Raw genomic sequence first — 15,771 nt, 5'->3', positions numbered from 1 at the left:
CGAATTCTTGTGCTATTTTGGGGGGTGGGAAGCATCGTGGCGATATAATGGAATAATAATCCATCTTTGGTCCAAAGTTTTTATTGGGCATGAAAATATGGGGCGACGGAATTTTAAATATTCGGGATATGGGGGGGTCGGGTTGGAGTTCGCTACATGACCGCACCGAGCTGAGTTTGGAAAGTGCCGGAAGCCAAACGGAAGAGCAGTTAGAGTCACGCCCGTTTTCTTGTGCTCTAGCGGGCAGGGAGGGGAAGAGCGATGGCGGCTACTGGCGGCTTGCCGGCTCTTTTGCCTTGGCAGAGCCAGTTGGATTACGCGCTGGAGGATGCCACCGCGCTTCAAGAGAAGGAAAACTTGGTGTATCAGCACGTGAAAAAGGTGGACGGATGGGAGCGGGATTTGAAAGTGCCCGAGTTTGGAGCAGGTGAGCAGAGCCTGTCCACCGGCTCAGCTACCCTAAGTAGTTGGGCGTCCACGGGTGTCTGATCTCTTTGCAGGAGCCGTCCAAACTTTTCCAGTCTTCAGATTTCTCCTGGTTGTCAACTTATAGCTTTGCTCTTCTCCCGCGCGACTTTATTGGGATTTTTAAAAGCATCATATGATCCCTGATCTTCTCTGAATCGTTTTTTTAAAGAATCCTGTTTGACAAAGGAAAATATTTGTAGCTTGGGTTGAAAATGAGGGGTACTGGGTGCTCTCTGAGCTACGGAAGTAATTTCCAAATTGTGGTAAATAATACCACAAATAATAAATAATACCATAAATAATAAATTTATGTTGCTCATTAAGCATAATTCTGTAAGATAATTGGTACGCCCTGAACCCACTTGTTTTGCAGATGTTTCATTACATAAACTAGGTAACATCTGTGCTAGTAAGGAATGGTCCCAAAAATCAAGAAGTAAACAGTACCTTAGCTAATAGTAAACAGCCCAACCAAAGAACCTTTAAGACCACCACCACCACCACCACTGACTATAATATAAATTGAGAGCAAACCCCATTCCTTACTAATATTGATGATGTTACATAGTTTGAGTAATGAAACCTCTACAAGAAAACAACCAACTCAGAGAGTACCAAGGATCCTTCAGAATTATGTTTAGTAAACACCACAATTTGGAAATTACTTTTCTCTATTAATTTGCATTCAATTATTTTAAGCCTATTTTAGCAGCCTATCAATACTGTTTTGAATATCATTTTTTCTTCTGCAGAATTAGTGGTCTTACACTATTTGTTACATAAGCAGTGTCTCAGTCTCATCATTCAAATGATAAATAAAATGTTTTATACATTTATTGTTTTATCATAAAAAGTAAAATACAAAACAGAAAAAAACCAAAATGAAACAAAAGCATATATTAAACACTAACAATAACAAAAAGAAAAAAAAACTGTATAAAAAGAGAAAAAAGTGATCAAATAAATTTAACATTAACATATATATGTGTCTCTCTGTGTGTGGTATTCAGCTTTGTTCGGGTATTTTACCATGTCATTATAGTTGTACTTTTAAAGTTGTAGCAATGTTTCGGCAGAATCTCATCTGCCATCATCAGGCTTCTGTATAGTGTTCGTCTCACAACACAACTATAATGACATGGAAGAATACCCGAACAAAGCTGAATACCATACATATAAATACCTGTGAAAACTTATGTTTTCTTAAGTTTTCTTAAGTATGTGTATATTAATAAAACATTGAAAGGTTTGAGATGAAGGACTGAAATTTATAGCATTCTGCTTATTTCTTCAGTTAAATGGAAAACATTGATAAGCATTTTTGTATGATTTTGAACCCTCTGTTTTATTTGTCATATCATCTATCCCAGTGATTCTCAACCTTTTCTTCATTATGGATCCAATACTTAACTCAAGATTTATAACATTTAATGTTATAAATTTCAAGCCTTCGTAGACCTCATGTGATGAAATTACGACCCCACTCCACCCCAAGGAATCTGGGAACCACAGGTTGAGACCTTCTGATCTATCACATAGATAGATGATTTGACAATTCTTGTGGGCTAGAAAAAGACAAGAGTACTTAGTTTTACACCTTTGTTTTTGTTGCCTCCTAACCATTCCCCTACGCTTTGGAATATTGAGTACCTGTTTAGTGTCTTGTACACATAAACAACAATTTGATCAAGCCATCAGCTTGGGCTGAGAGCCAAGGGCTTGCTACATAGACAGCTTATTCTTTTGCTATCCCTCTCTTTAATTTCTAAGTTCTGCGGGTAAGGGGGAAGCAAGTGATTTATTCATTGCTTTCAGTGTGTATATGAGCAAACAACTTTCTTGCAATATCTTCCTCTCCAATCTTTCTGCTCTTTTCTTGGATGGGGAAAAGGTCAGGCAAAGGAGACATTGCTTACTGAAATCACTTCTGAAGCCTCCCCCCTGCAGAGCTGAGATTGGAGAGAAAGAGATTTCAAGAGAATAAACTGTGCTCTTATGCATAGTGAAATCAATGTAGCCACATCATCACTCTGAGAACCACAGGTGCATTATGCAAACAGATTATAATATTCCTTTGAAATCTCTTTAATTTCCTCACTCTGCAAGAAGAGGGCAGAAACAAAGCAATTTCTGTAAAAAAAAAAAAACCTCCTTTGCTTGACCCATCCTTCTTCCTTCCCCCAGAATGAAGAGATTAGAGAGGAAGAAATTTCAAAAGAGTACAAGTATTCCTCAAGTTATGACCATTTATTGAATGACTGTTTGAAATGATGGTACTGAACATGGAGTCTTATGACCGGTCCTCAAAGTTCCAGCTCTGGCAGCATCCCTGCAGTCATGTGAACAAAATTTGGGTGTTAGTAAGCGGCATGCACATTTGGTTGCAACATCCCTGCAGTCATGTGAACAAAATTTGGGTGTTAGTAAGCGGCATGCACATTTGGTTGCAGCATCCCACAGTCATGTGACTGCTGACCTTCTCTTCTGATTTCGCACAAGCAAAGTCAGTGGGTGAGCCAGCAGAGAAGGTAACAAATCCCTTGGATAAGTCTTCACACACACCCCAGCTATTCTTTGCTAGTTTGTACCCACTAGTACCTTCCACATCTTATTTCTCTAATCTTCTCTGCCGTGCGCTCAAACTTTCATGAACTCCACACTCTCTTTCCCAGCCTTCCTGAGCTCTCCTCCCCAACCTGTGCATAGCCTGCACTGTGTTTCCCCTCTCCTGTACCATGTAGCACTCTTATACTCCTTCTCTAGAACATTCTTCACTTCTCACTTAATGACCCCCATGTTTTGGTATTATGGTGAGAACTGCCACTGCCAAGATTGCGATCACTAAGGAAAGTGGCACAGTGGTTAGGATGCAGTACTGCAGGCTACTTCTGCCCACTGCCAGCAGTTTGGCAGTTTGAATCTCACCAGGCTCAAGGTTGGTTCAGCTTTCCATCCTTCCAGAGTGGGTAAAATGAGAACCCAGATTGTTGAAGGCAATATGTTGACTTTGTAAACCACTTAGAGAGGCTGTTTTAAGTGCTATTGCTATTTTTGATCTGATCACTTAGCAAAGACAATCACAATGGCTGTCATAAATTAAGAATTACCTCTAAGATGTTTGATTTTCTGTACATCAAGAGTAGTGTAATTCTCCTGGAAGCAGGAAAGGGTCAGGCAAAGGAGAAATTGCCAACAGAAATTGCTTATTTTTTTTCTCCCTACCCCATCAAAGGATGGAGAGATTGGAGAGAAAGGAGATTTCAAAAGAGTAAGCTGTTTGCTCTTCTATACATACAGAGCAAAGCAATAGTTTCAGCAACAAGAATTTATTATTTGCATAAAAACTCACATACTGTCCTTGCTTCTGCCTCATTGATTTACCCATTACTCGTGCTTTAAATTTTTCTGGTATCTTTCTCTAAATAATGCATCAACTCCATCTCCTCCATCTCCACCTCCTTTTTAAGTCTCTCCCTTCATCTCAATCATTCACTCTTCTTTCATACACTGTTTTATAATTCACTCCGCATACTTTTTCCCTAAACGCTGAAATCATTTCAGTGTATTTCTTTTGTATTAGAAGTTATGTTGCATAGACCTTATTGCATGTATTTCAAAAAAATTGTTTTTGAAAACGCTTGAGACTTTTGTTATTTCAACAAAGGTATTAATGATGGTTCTCTGCCTAATCTCATTATATTGAATTACATTTGATGAAGCAGATAGGAAAACAAAACATTGATATTGTTGTAACATATGTTATCTATGCTATGCTTTATAATTAGAAACTTTGTAAATGGATTCTTGTTTATCTTCAAATAATTATATTATTTTAACATTAACTTGAATAGTTTTATTTTATCTTATATATTAAATAGAATGATAAAAAGTATATTTTTAGATTAACTGAGCTATGAAGAATTACAGATTTTGAATATTAAGAATATTTTTGTGTTAGAAATTCATTAATTGTTTTGTTTAAAAAAATACAATCACTAGTTGTTATTTCAGAATACGCTTAGTTCTTTTAATGTCTTAAAATAAAGTACTAATTAGAGCTTTGATTTCAGATTTACAGTGGCTGAACACTGAAGGTTCACTTTCTTTATATGAACATCTTTCTGGAAAAGTAGTGGTATTAGATTTCTTCACCTACTGCTGCATCAATTGCATCCATATTTTACCTGATCTTCACGATTTAGAGGAGAAGTACTCTGATAAAGGTATTAAACCAGTCAATACTTTGTTCAAAGATAGATAACAGACTTCAAGAGGGCTTGGACTTTGACTTGTTGTGGGAACATAACAACTCCAGGCCGATTCCCTTCTTGGCTCTGTCTCTCCTTTGACTACACTCTTCACATTCATGAACTAGAGCCAGCTTGATGTGTCAGCCTTAAAATTTTGGCCTTCCTTCCTTAGCTGCTCCTTCCTTTCTAAATCCTTTAACAATGAAGATAGGAACTATACATAAATATAATTGTATTCTCAGTTGCAAAAAAAATGTTCCTTTTAAAGATGAAAATGTAGGGAGTACCTGGAGATTTGATTGGGTGGTGTGTGCCTTTTCCAAAAATCCTATTATCTTGTAGTTTGTGATTGCAGAAAGTCTGAAAAATGTCTCAAGTACAATGCTATGCCCTGAAGTACACATTTTACAAAATGCCACATTAGTCCTCAAATGTAGTTGTTTCAAATCCAATGCCAATATGCTTAAATATAGAGAATTGTTTCATGACATTGCCAATATTAGTGCATATCTTTTAACTATTATGCCATACTTAAAAATTGCAGGTTTCTATTGATACATGCATGAATTAATGTCAACTAACATTTGTCTAATGCTTTCCTGTCTTATCCTTGCTAGGACTATTTCTGAGTTCATAATGGTATTCACAAGGTTATTTTAAACCCTAATGCACATTCTTATCACATTGACAGTCTGGAAATGACCTGTTGGACTGCTGTATGAGGAAATGCTTCTTGACAGAAATACTTTGGGATAGAGCCAGTTCTTTTTTAATGCAGTTTTAAATCTAGCCTGATCCTAGAATTTTACTGTGCAATATTTTATTCTTTTTGTTCTGTTGTCAGTGAAATTGTCTTAAAATATAGATTACTTTTCTTTTAAACAGAAAACATATTATTCTAATCAAATTGATTTGCCTAAATACAAATTGCTAGTGGATTATTGCTTTGATCTATACAAAATCAGAACACACAACAGGTTGTGTTCTATGATTTTTCATTCATTCTCTTTTTGTCTACTGCTTCACTATGCATTGAAGAAATTGTGAAGTTTTGTTTATCTTTTAGATGAAATTACGAGCCAGGGAAATAGGGATAGAACTGGCAGATCCCATTTCAGTAGCAAAATTATATTTGTATAGCAGCAGTTTAAAACAGAATGCATTGCATATTCATTAATAATGTATGTACTATATTTTATGTTGTATTTTTATTTATAGAGATGACAAAAATTGGTATTTTATGATATCTCATTGCTATTTCTGTTCAGATTTTAATAGATATATTTAGTGTCGTTGTTATTATGTTTTGGTGGTACAGTAGTTACAATGCAATGTTTCAGGCTAACTCTGCCGACTGCCAGCAGTTTGATCCTGACCAGCTCAAGGTTGACTCATCCTTCTGAAGTCGAAATGAGGACCTAGTTTGTAGGGGGCAATATACTAATTCTGTACACAGCTTAGAGAGGGATGTATAGCACTATGAAGCAGTATATTATTGCTATTATTCCTTCATTTCAGTGCTTATGTACTCATAACCAAATAACACTCACTTTTGGCTATTTAGTGAAAGGAAACGTAATAATAACAACTCTCACTTGTGGAGTAAGATTAAATTCTGCTTAGTACAGATGCTAGCAGCTCTAGAAGCCAGGTCTCTGCATTAATTCTGCTGCTTATCTTCAATTCTTAAAATAGGAAGAGGAAGGAAGAATAATTTATAAACTCTTGCAGACTTCTGCATGTCTTCAAAATGATAAGCAGAGTGCAGCATATCCTTATTCCTATTAAATCCTTGTATCACTTTTTGAACTCTTATTCTAAATTTAAATGAAAAGATATTGCATGAAATGTTTTATTGCAGTACCCTTGATACTCTCTTTTATCAGGTTGTTTTTATAACAGAAAAATGCAATTGAATTCTAACCAAATAAACTGTTCGTTCTAAGCATTTGTTCTACTTGGTAATAAATTAAATACAGTATAAAAGTCACTTAAGCATGTGGGAAAGGATACTGAAATCAGACCTATCATTTCCTCAGTTCTTTTGATCTAGGATTCTGTCTCTTTACAGAGCACAAGGTTATTTACGGTGATATTGTGTCAACTCTGCATAATAGAAAAATGAACAAGATTTCTGGGACTTCTTTTTCTCAGAATGGCATTAGAACACTTCCTCTCTGTATCTGTCTCATCCTGTCTTATAAAATGGCCTGCGAGAATAACCTTGAGAGATAGGATAAAGAACCATAGCCTCAGACATCCCGCTGAACTGTCCAGAGCTGTTATCCAGTCTTCTGGTTTGTAAAGTTTCATTTAAAGAAAGTACTGTAGGGGTCATTTTGAAGTTGATTATATAAGCTGTCCAGTATGTTAACCACCATAAAGGTGTGTTATAGAATGTTCAGTGACTCCAAATTTTATTTGTTGCTTTGTCTTGATTGAGGCTATTCTCTTTCTTATCTTAAATCTTGATGCTGAGGTTGTAGCTTTGGCCTTTCTTGTTTTAATGCTTTATTATGAATTTTAGAAATCTGTTTTTACCCCCAGAATATATACTAGGGTGGGGCAATCTCCAAGTGCTGTTACATATTTAAAGAAAAAACAGGAAAATACACATTTTTAATTAGATATACATCTAGGTTTTCTTTTGAAATTGCTCTAAGCAGGTAGCAATAATAAAAATAAAGATTAAAAAACTCAAAATTATAATTAAACAGATCTAAAACAATTATAGGATCCAAATCCTGGCTAAGTGTATCAATTTGTCTTTAGTCTCTATTGCAAAAGACTGCCACCAGATTTCATTGTTAGTCTCACAGAACATCACTACAGTACTGTTTCTGTGATGAAGGAAAAAGTGATAGCTCAGTAGCAGACAACGGCTTTGAGAGGCAGGGTGGGGAAAGATGGCAGCTAAAGCATTATGGTCACAACCCTATTCCTTGGTGTGTACAACATCAACACACAACAAAGGCAACACTTTGAACAGAATGCTTTCATCTTGCTCTTTTGACATCACCAACCTCTGTGAATACCATTGGTAAGCCCTTTATTTTACATGCAAAAAGGCCATGATTAATTCCTGATTGAGTAGAAAAAAAACTTGTGTATGAAATTTAAAAGTTTTCATTGCCATCTAGATAGACAGCATTGAGCTAGATCAAATGGTGTTGTAAATCAATTTAACTCAATATAAAAAAAATTATTCTTACTATTTACAAATGTAGGTGGGCCCCCATAAAATTTTCAATATAATAAGAAGTCTGAGAAAGTTACAATCCCTGTGCCCACATGAGCAAATGCGCTTAGCTACAGGGATTTGCTGTACCTGCCTTATAGAAATGCAGATGGAAATATGTTGAATCTAGCTTTAAATTCTATTATGTTGGAATACCCTATTAACTTTCATCTGGAATTACTTGCCCCTTATTCTTTAAATACTTAATTGCTTACTTTGATCATACATATTGTAATAGAGATCACCCATATGAAGTCAGCTTATGCTATATTGTCTGCTTTCAGGGTGAGGAAAAGTTATCTATTAGAATTAGAGGGGTTAGCCAACAGGGAAGAGCTGAGTTTTGATCTAATAAGAACAATAAATCTCTACCACATTTTATAACACTGGTAGTAGAGGCCTATATATTTTTACAGTAAAGTTCTATATGTTCGCTCTTGCTGAAAACCACATACATAGTACAACTATCTAGCTTATCCCATATATCCCAGCAACAGTACAGCATTCCAACTAGGTTTAAATCTCATTATTTGTTTCTTATCTATGCTTTCAGATGGTGTCCTTGTTATTGGTGTTCACTCAGCAAAATTTCCAAATGAAAAAGTTTTGGATAACATCAAAAGTGCTGTTCTTAGATATAACATCACTCATCCTGTGGTAAATGATGTTAATGCAACCCTCTGGCATGAACTAGAAGTGTCCTGCTGGCCAACCTTGGTAATTGTTGGACCTCGTGGCAATATCTTGTTCAGTCTGATTGGTGAAGGGCACAAGGACAAACTATTTCTATTTACATCTATAGCTTTAAAATACTACAAGGAACAAAGGCAAATTAATAGTAACAGAATTAGAACACAGTTATATAGAGACTCTTTGTCGTCTTCACCTTTGCTGTTCCCTGGAAAAATTGCAGTAGATAGTTTGGAAAACACCTTGGTAATAGCAGATACTGGACATCATAGGATTTTGGTTGTGAAAAAAAATGGTCACATTCTGCACATCATTGGAGGTAAGGGTAATCAAATATATTTAAAGATCTTATACTGTATTGTTTTGTTTTGTTGATTAATGATTAAAATATAATAATTGTTTTAAAACCTTGCATTTTACCTTGACAACTCTCATGGCAAATCCTATCTGTCTTCTACAATTCTTCAATATTGCATAGAAAACTATTAAAATTAGTTTCCAGTCCTACAAAATGCTTCTTTGAGTGTACATGGAGCTGCAAATAAATAATTATCTAATTCTGAGCTCTAATAACCATACAAAATTTAGTAAGTCATGAAAATGATACCACATTTTTCAGACTTGAAACTGGTATTCTAAAAATAACTTGAGCAGTAGATTCTATGAAATTCAATTACTTGTTGTTTATTTTAGCTCGTAGCTGACTGCATGTTTTCTTGGCATTGTGTTCCATTTTGCATTGTATTATATAATTCCTTGTGTTTGAAAGCTGAATCTTTAAAGGAAATTATTGTAGATGCAATAAATATGTGATAATGTTTAAAGATTAATAGTTTATATTGCAAGGCATTCTACAAGTTTAAAAATTCTGCTTTTCTAAAAAGAATCTACACTTTTTTGTGGAAGAATATTAAACACATTGACTAATATTGATTTGATTAGGTCCACAGCTGTTGCTATTCTAATTAATGTAAAATAAAATTCTTTGCGACCTAAATCTATCTGTGTATCCATTGTTGACCTCTAGAAAAAGTTATACTCTTGTTTTATGTTATTTTTGTTCAAGGACCAGACAGAGGAAGAAATGATGGAAAATTTTCAGAAGCATCATTCAGTTCTCCACAAGGAGTTGCCATAAAGAACAGTATTATTTATGTAGCAGATACAGAAAACCATCTAATTAGAAAGGTAAATTGATTGATTATGTTCTATCATGTCAGTACCAATTTAGCAACAACATAGACAATGTGTCCCTAACCTGGTCCTTACCTTGATTTTTTTTATGGATAAAAAACAATGCCAACACAAAGGGCTATGCAATGTGACCAGCAATAGTATTTCTAAATATATTTTTATTCCACGTAGATTTAAAAAAAGTATTATTTTTATTTTTGTATTGAGCTTTGAAAGCAATTTACCAAATGCAGGTAATTTTCATTTAGCAACTGTAGTTGGGATCAACTACCTTGTCATTACATGAAGTGGTCACTAAATGAAAAATCACATGACTGCAGTGTGGTTATGATTTTACTGTTCAACTTTCCTTTGCATTATGGCATCAGAGGGATATGGCTCCAAACAATGGAGCAAGTCCCCACAGTGAAGAATGTTCACACACAAGGAAGCTGTGTAAAAGGGCAAATCTAACAGTCTTTTTTCCCCACTCTCCCACCTTTTAGAACACACTCCCAAAACGTTAGATTAATTAGCAAGAAGGAAATTAATGTTTGCGTTTACATTCAGTGGAAAGGAAAAAATCATTAGTGAATAAGCATCCACTGCACACTTACATCTATCTGTGAGCCACTTAGGAGCCAAAAAGCCTTAATTGTGAAATTGATTACATTCTTGTCAGCGGCAGGCGGCTTCTAATCAACTAATTAAAATCACAGATCTGAGTTTGTTAACTTGCAGTTAGCACCTTTCATGAAAGAGCTGCACTGCAGACAAAAGCAACTCGGGAAGAAGGAGCATGTTCAGGCAATCTCTTCACTCTGCAAAGAGGTGGGACGGGGAAAGAAAACAGGTCAGGCATAGGACAGCACATATGAGCTGATTTTAATACACTTCACCAAGAGATGCTGCAGAATCTCTTTTTCATATATTTTTATTCATAAATGAAGACACTGGTCTCAAAAGTTATTTTTTATTATTGTTAACATAACTGCGAACAATCACTGTCTGAAGCAGTTGCTAAACAAGAGCACGGGCCATTAGATACCAGTTGTACTCTGCACAGAACAATGTGTGCATATGTCCATTGTATCTCATTCATATTCTTTCCATGGGAATCCATTTTGTAACTTTTTAATATGTTCCATTTCAAACCTTATTTTCATTGGCATCGCAAAATTTCAGTATCTTGGTGCTGATTGATAATCATTTCCAACCAATGGATCCTGCATATATGAAATCATCTCGTGATTGTCATACTTTCCAAACTTTCCGTGTTGTAACATCTGAAATGATTGCCATGCCTACTCACTACTCTTAGAGTTAAGATTTAAAAAGCCAGCTTTTCATTTATACTGCTCTATATTTTTGTACATAATAAATTGTCATTAATTTATATTGTGGATTAGTCCTATAGATACTGAATTAGGATTAATTAATGAACTTTATTCTCTCATTTCATAGAAGTCATTTGCATTATATATTTTGATCTCGCAAGTTAGTGGTTCTCAAACATTTTTATTTCAGGACCTCTTAAAAATGATTGAAGATATCAATCATTCTTAAAAATGATGGAGGATATCCAAGAATTTGGTTTATATTTCTGGATTAGCATATTAGAAATTTAAGATTTATAACATTTGAAGTATTTCTCTCTTTGACTTAGGGACTCCCTGAAAAGATCTCAGGACCCCCAGGGTCCCCTGACTATACTTTGACATCCAATGTTTTGAGTGAAGAAAAGCATTGTTATCCCTGACAGACAGATATAAATTCTTCACTAAAGATATAAACTATTTCAAAATTAAAGATACGTGCTACTCTGATACTAACTATAAAGCAGGGCACAAACTAACTCCCTGCTTGCACAAGTATAGTATATTCCAAATAAATATTACAGTATTAAAGATATTTTGCTAAAAATGGTTAACAGTATAAAAAGATGTGCCATTTTATAAATTTACTAGAAAACTAAATTAATATGAATTCTTTGTGCTTTTTGAGTTTGTTTGTTTGTAATTAGTAAGAAGCTCAGAAAAATGCCAGGAATTCCACAGATTGACCCTGAGTTACACATATTCTCTTTTATTAAAATAAATCAATAATTGATTCTAGATTGACCTGCGGTTGGAATTAGTGAGCACTGTTGCAGGAGTTGGAATACAAGGCACTGATAAGGAAGGAGGAGCCAAAGGAGATGAGCAGCCTATTAGTTCACCATGGGATATAACTTTGGGAAACTTAGGTATTTTTTATGATGTTTATATTTTATATTTATTATGCTTTTTCCAAAGATTGTACTCTGCTTAATACCATTGCCAGTAGATTACCATCTAATTTTTTCCTTCTACTTACCCTTTTCTCATGAGCACAGAAGATTATGAGTCATCAGTATTTACAATAAATTCTATGTGTTGAAGGCAATCACTTTTTTACTCATGTGGTCAGTTATATGCCCAGATACATAGAACCTGTATATTAAATATATAATTGTGTATCTTGTAGCAAAATAACTTTGCAAATGAAGGCAAATATACATGTCCCAGGCTAATGGTGCAGGATCCAATCTGAGTTGATCATCCAGACAGAAAGTTTGTTCTTCAAAGCTTTTGGACTCATGCTGGAAGCCCATCTTCAGAGAATCTCCAGGATATATGCACTGAGCTGCTCTATGCATAATACACTGCTCAAAAAAAATAAAGGGAACACAAAAATAAGATATCCTAGATCTGAATGAATGAAATATTCTTAATAAATACTTTGTTCATTACATAGTTGAATGTTCTGACAACAAAATCACACAAAAATTATCAATGGAAATCAAATTTAGCAACCCATGGAGGTCTGGATTTGGAGTTACACTCAAAATTAAAGTGGAAAAAAACACTACAGGCTGATCCAGTTTTGATGTAATGTCCTTAAAACAAGTCAAAATGAGGCTCAGTAGTGTATGTGGCCTCCACATGCCTGTATGACCTCCCTACAACGCCTGGGCATGCTCCTGATGAGGTGGTGGATGGTTTCCTGAGGGATCTCCTCCCACACCTGGACTAAAGCATCCTCCACCTCCTACATGGCGTTGCTGGATGGAGCGAGACATGATGTCTCAGATGTGCTCAATTGGATTCAGGTCTGGGGAACGGGCGAGCCAGTCCATAGCATCAATGCCTTTGTCTTGCAGGAACTGCTGACACACTCCAGCCACATGAGGTCTAGCATTTTCTTGCATTAGGAGGAACCCAGGGCCAACCGTACCAGCATATGGTCTCACAAGGGGTCTGAGGATCTCATCTCGGTACCTAATGGCAGTCAGGCTACCTCTGGAGAGCACATGGAGGGCTGTGCGGCCCCCTAAAGAAATGCCACCCCACATCATTACTGATCCACTGCCAAACCGGTCATGCTGGAAGATGTTGCAGGCAGCAGAACATTCTCCATGGCATCTCCAGACCCTGTCACGTCTGTCACATGTGCTCAGTGTAAACCTGCTTTCATCTGTGAAGAGCACAGGGTGCCAGTGGCGAATTTACCAATCTTGGTGTTCTCTGGCAAATGCCAACCGTCCTGCATGGTGTTGGGCTGTAAGCACAACCCCTACCTGTGTATGTCGCCTTCATACCCTCATGGAGTCTGTTTCTGACCGTTTGAGCAGCCACATGCACATTTGTGGCCTGCTGGAGGCCATTTTGCAGGGCTTTGGCAGTGCTCCTCCTGTCCCTCCCTGTACAAAGGTGGAGGTAGCGGTCCTGATGCTGGGTTGTTGCCCTCCTCTGGCCTCCACGTCTCCTGATGTACTGGCCTGTCTCCTGGTAGTGCCTCAATGCTCTGGACACTACGCTGACAAACACAGCAAACCTTCTTGCCACAGCTCGCATTGATGTGCCATCCTGGATGAGCTGCACTTCCTGAGCCACTTGTGTGGGTTGTAGACTCCGTCACATGCTACCACTAGAGTAAAAGCACCACCAGCATTCAAAAGTGACCAAACTATCAGCCAGAAAGCATAGGAACTAAGAAGTGATCTGTGGTACCACCTGCAGAACCACTCCTTTATTGGGGATGTCTTGCTAACTGCCTATACTTTCCACCTGTTGTCTATTCCATTTGCACAATTGCATGTGAAATTGATTGTCAATCAGTGTTGCTACCTAAGTGGACAGTTTGATTTACAGAAGTGTGATTGACTTGAGTTACATTGTGTTGTTTAAGCGTTCCCTTTATTTTTTTTGAGCAGTGTATTTAAATGGTGCTTAGTTGTGTATGGCTTTTAGTTGTTGATTGGGGTGATGATGGCCAGTATTAAGTCGTTGATTGTTGTTTCTTTGTGCTGCTGGGATCTTGGTTTTACGTACCTGGTAAGATGGTGGTAAATCAACACTCCTGTTGACGGTCAAGAAGCCTGTTTCCCTAGGTTTCAATCATTTCTTTGACTATTTTTATACCTGCTCAGCCAACAATCTTAGTAGCTGTGAAATTGAATGTATGTCCTTATTCATTGCAATGTAAGACTATCAGTGAATTCAGTCTTACATTGCAATGTAAGACTACCAGTGAATTCAGGTCGTCTCGTCTCATCGCTCATTTGTATTGTTGTGATCTGGTAGTTAACTTCCTCTACAGTGACAGTCCATGCAGGGAATCTGGTAAATTACATTAGAAGTTTTTCCTACCTCCAAATGATCTTTGTATCATGCAGATTTTAAAGCCAACTATCAACAACCCACTCAACAACTAATAGCCACATACAATCAGGCACCATGTAAATACTATGCATAAAACAGATCAATAAACACATCCTGGAAACTGAGAAGTTGCTGGGAATAGGCTTAAGTATGAGTCCAAAAGCTTGGAAGAACAAACATTTAGTCCCAATGACCAATTCAGATTGGATTCTAAAATAATTTTGCTACATTCATTATAAAGTTTAAAATGTAGAATATTGTTCATGTTTTAATATTAAATACAGTTTATTCATGAGAGTTCTTGTTTAAGACTAATGTTCTAAAATGGTTTGCTACTCATTTGATTCATGTATATTAATGCAAAATATTTTGTTCTCAGATATGTAAGTGAAAGGGGAAAAATGTTTGAGAAAGGTTACAGATCCATTTTAATTAATGGAGTTTAATCCTAAAGAGTAAAATGCTCTTTTCAATAACAAATACGCAAAACCTGACTGCAGAATTGGAATCAGTCAAATGTATATTTACATTGCTTTTTTCAGTAAGATTAAACAAAATGGTAGTACAAAATATACATTACATGGTCATAAGGACAAAAATCTGGCTCTAATTATATTACATCACGACATGTGTATATTCATTCAAGAGATCAAGACAAGCAATTTTTTTTAGGAACATGCATTCATTTTGTAACAACAAATACAATTTAAATGTAAATAGTTTAATCTTTTTCTGAATTTAATAGAAATACTTATATATTAACTTTTAAAATAATAAATTTTCCTGCTCTAGTGCTTTTGAATAGCATTGACATCTTATTACTTTATTACTGACCATGTGCTTTTCGACATGTACATGCAGAGGATGTTCTTTCCATTCTCGTCTATTTTTATGCAGTGCTATTGAAATCAAGCAGTGCTAAATGCATTTTTGGTTGAAGTGTGAAGTGTTCTTGATAGCTACATTCTTTCTGAAAGACACAGATCTAAGACCTTAGTGTTATGATCTAGAAGGGTAGCTATGATTTCCACTTTTGTGTGTATAGTTAGCAAAAGTCACTATAATGCCCCATAAAATAAGGATTTTAAATAAGTAATTTTGAAATATGCAGCATATATGCATATATGAGAAAAAGTCCTGGTGAAGAGCAAGTGTATATAATACTACACAACATACGACAGTATTTAACTGTTTTGTAAAAAAAATGACAACTGTTTTTAATGTATAGTTGTCCTAGTTAAAAGACAGTTTGTGATTAAAACATCACTCT

At 36.0% G+C, this 15,771-nt stretch overlaps 1 protein-coding gene across 1 annotated transcript in view; it reads left to right on the top strand.

Annotated features, from left to right (window-relative positions):
- Positions 1-11: 11 nt before the first annotated feature.
- NHLRC2 (NHL repeat containing 2) overlaps positions 12-15,771 on the top strand; it is a 37,832-nt gene continuing 22,072 nt past the window's right edge. Inside the window, exons 1-5 of the mRNA XM_026704809.2 lie at positions 12-427; positions 4,539-4,691; positions 8,510-8,965; positions 9,713-9,834; positions 11,935-12,064. Of these exons, the coding sequence (XP_026560594.1) occupies positions 262-427; positions 4,539-4,691; positions 8,510-8,965; positions 9,713-9,834; positions 11,935-12,064 (1,027 nt within the window). The 5' untranslated portion in view covers positions 12-261. The remainder of the gene's footprint in view (positions 428-4,538; positions 4,692-8,509; positions 8,966-9,712; positions 9,835-11,934; positions 12,065-15,771) is intronic.

Source organism: Pseudonaja textilis, chromosome 4, assembly GCF_049901715.1.
Source record: "Pseudonaja textilis isolate UNSWEBS1 chromosome 4, rPseTex1.2, whole genome shotgun sequence".
Classification (NCBI taxonomy): Eukaryota; Metazoa; Chordata; class Lepidosauria; order Squamata; family Elapidae; genus Pseudonaja; species Pseudonaja textilis.
This window is presented reverse-complemented; position numbering and strand designations above follow the sequence as displayed.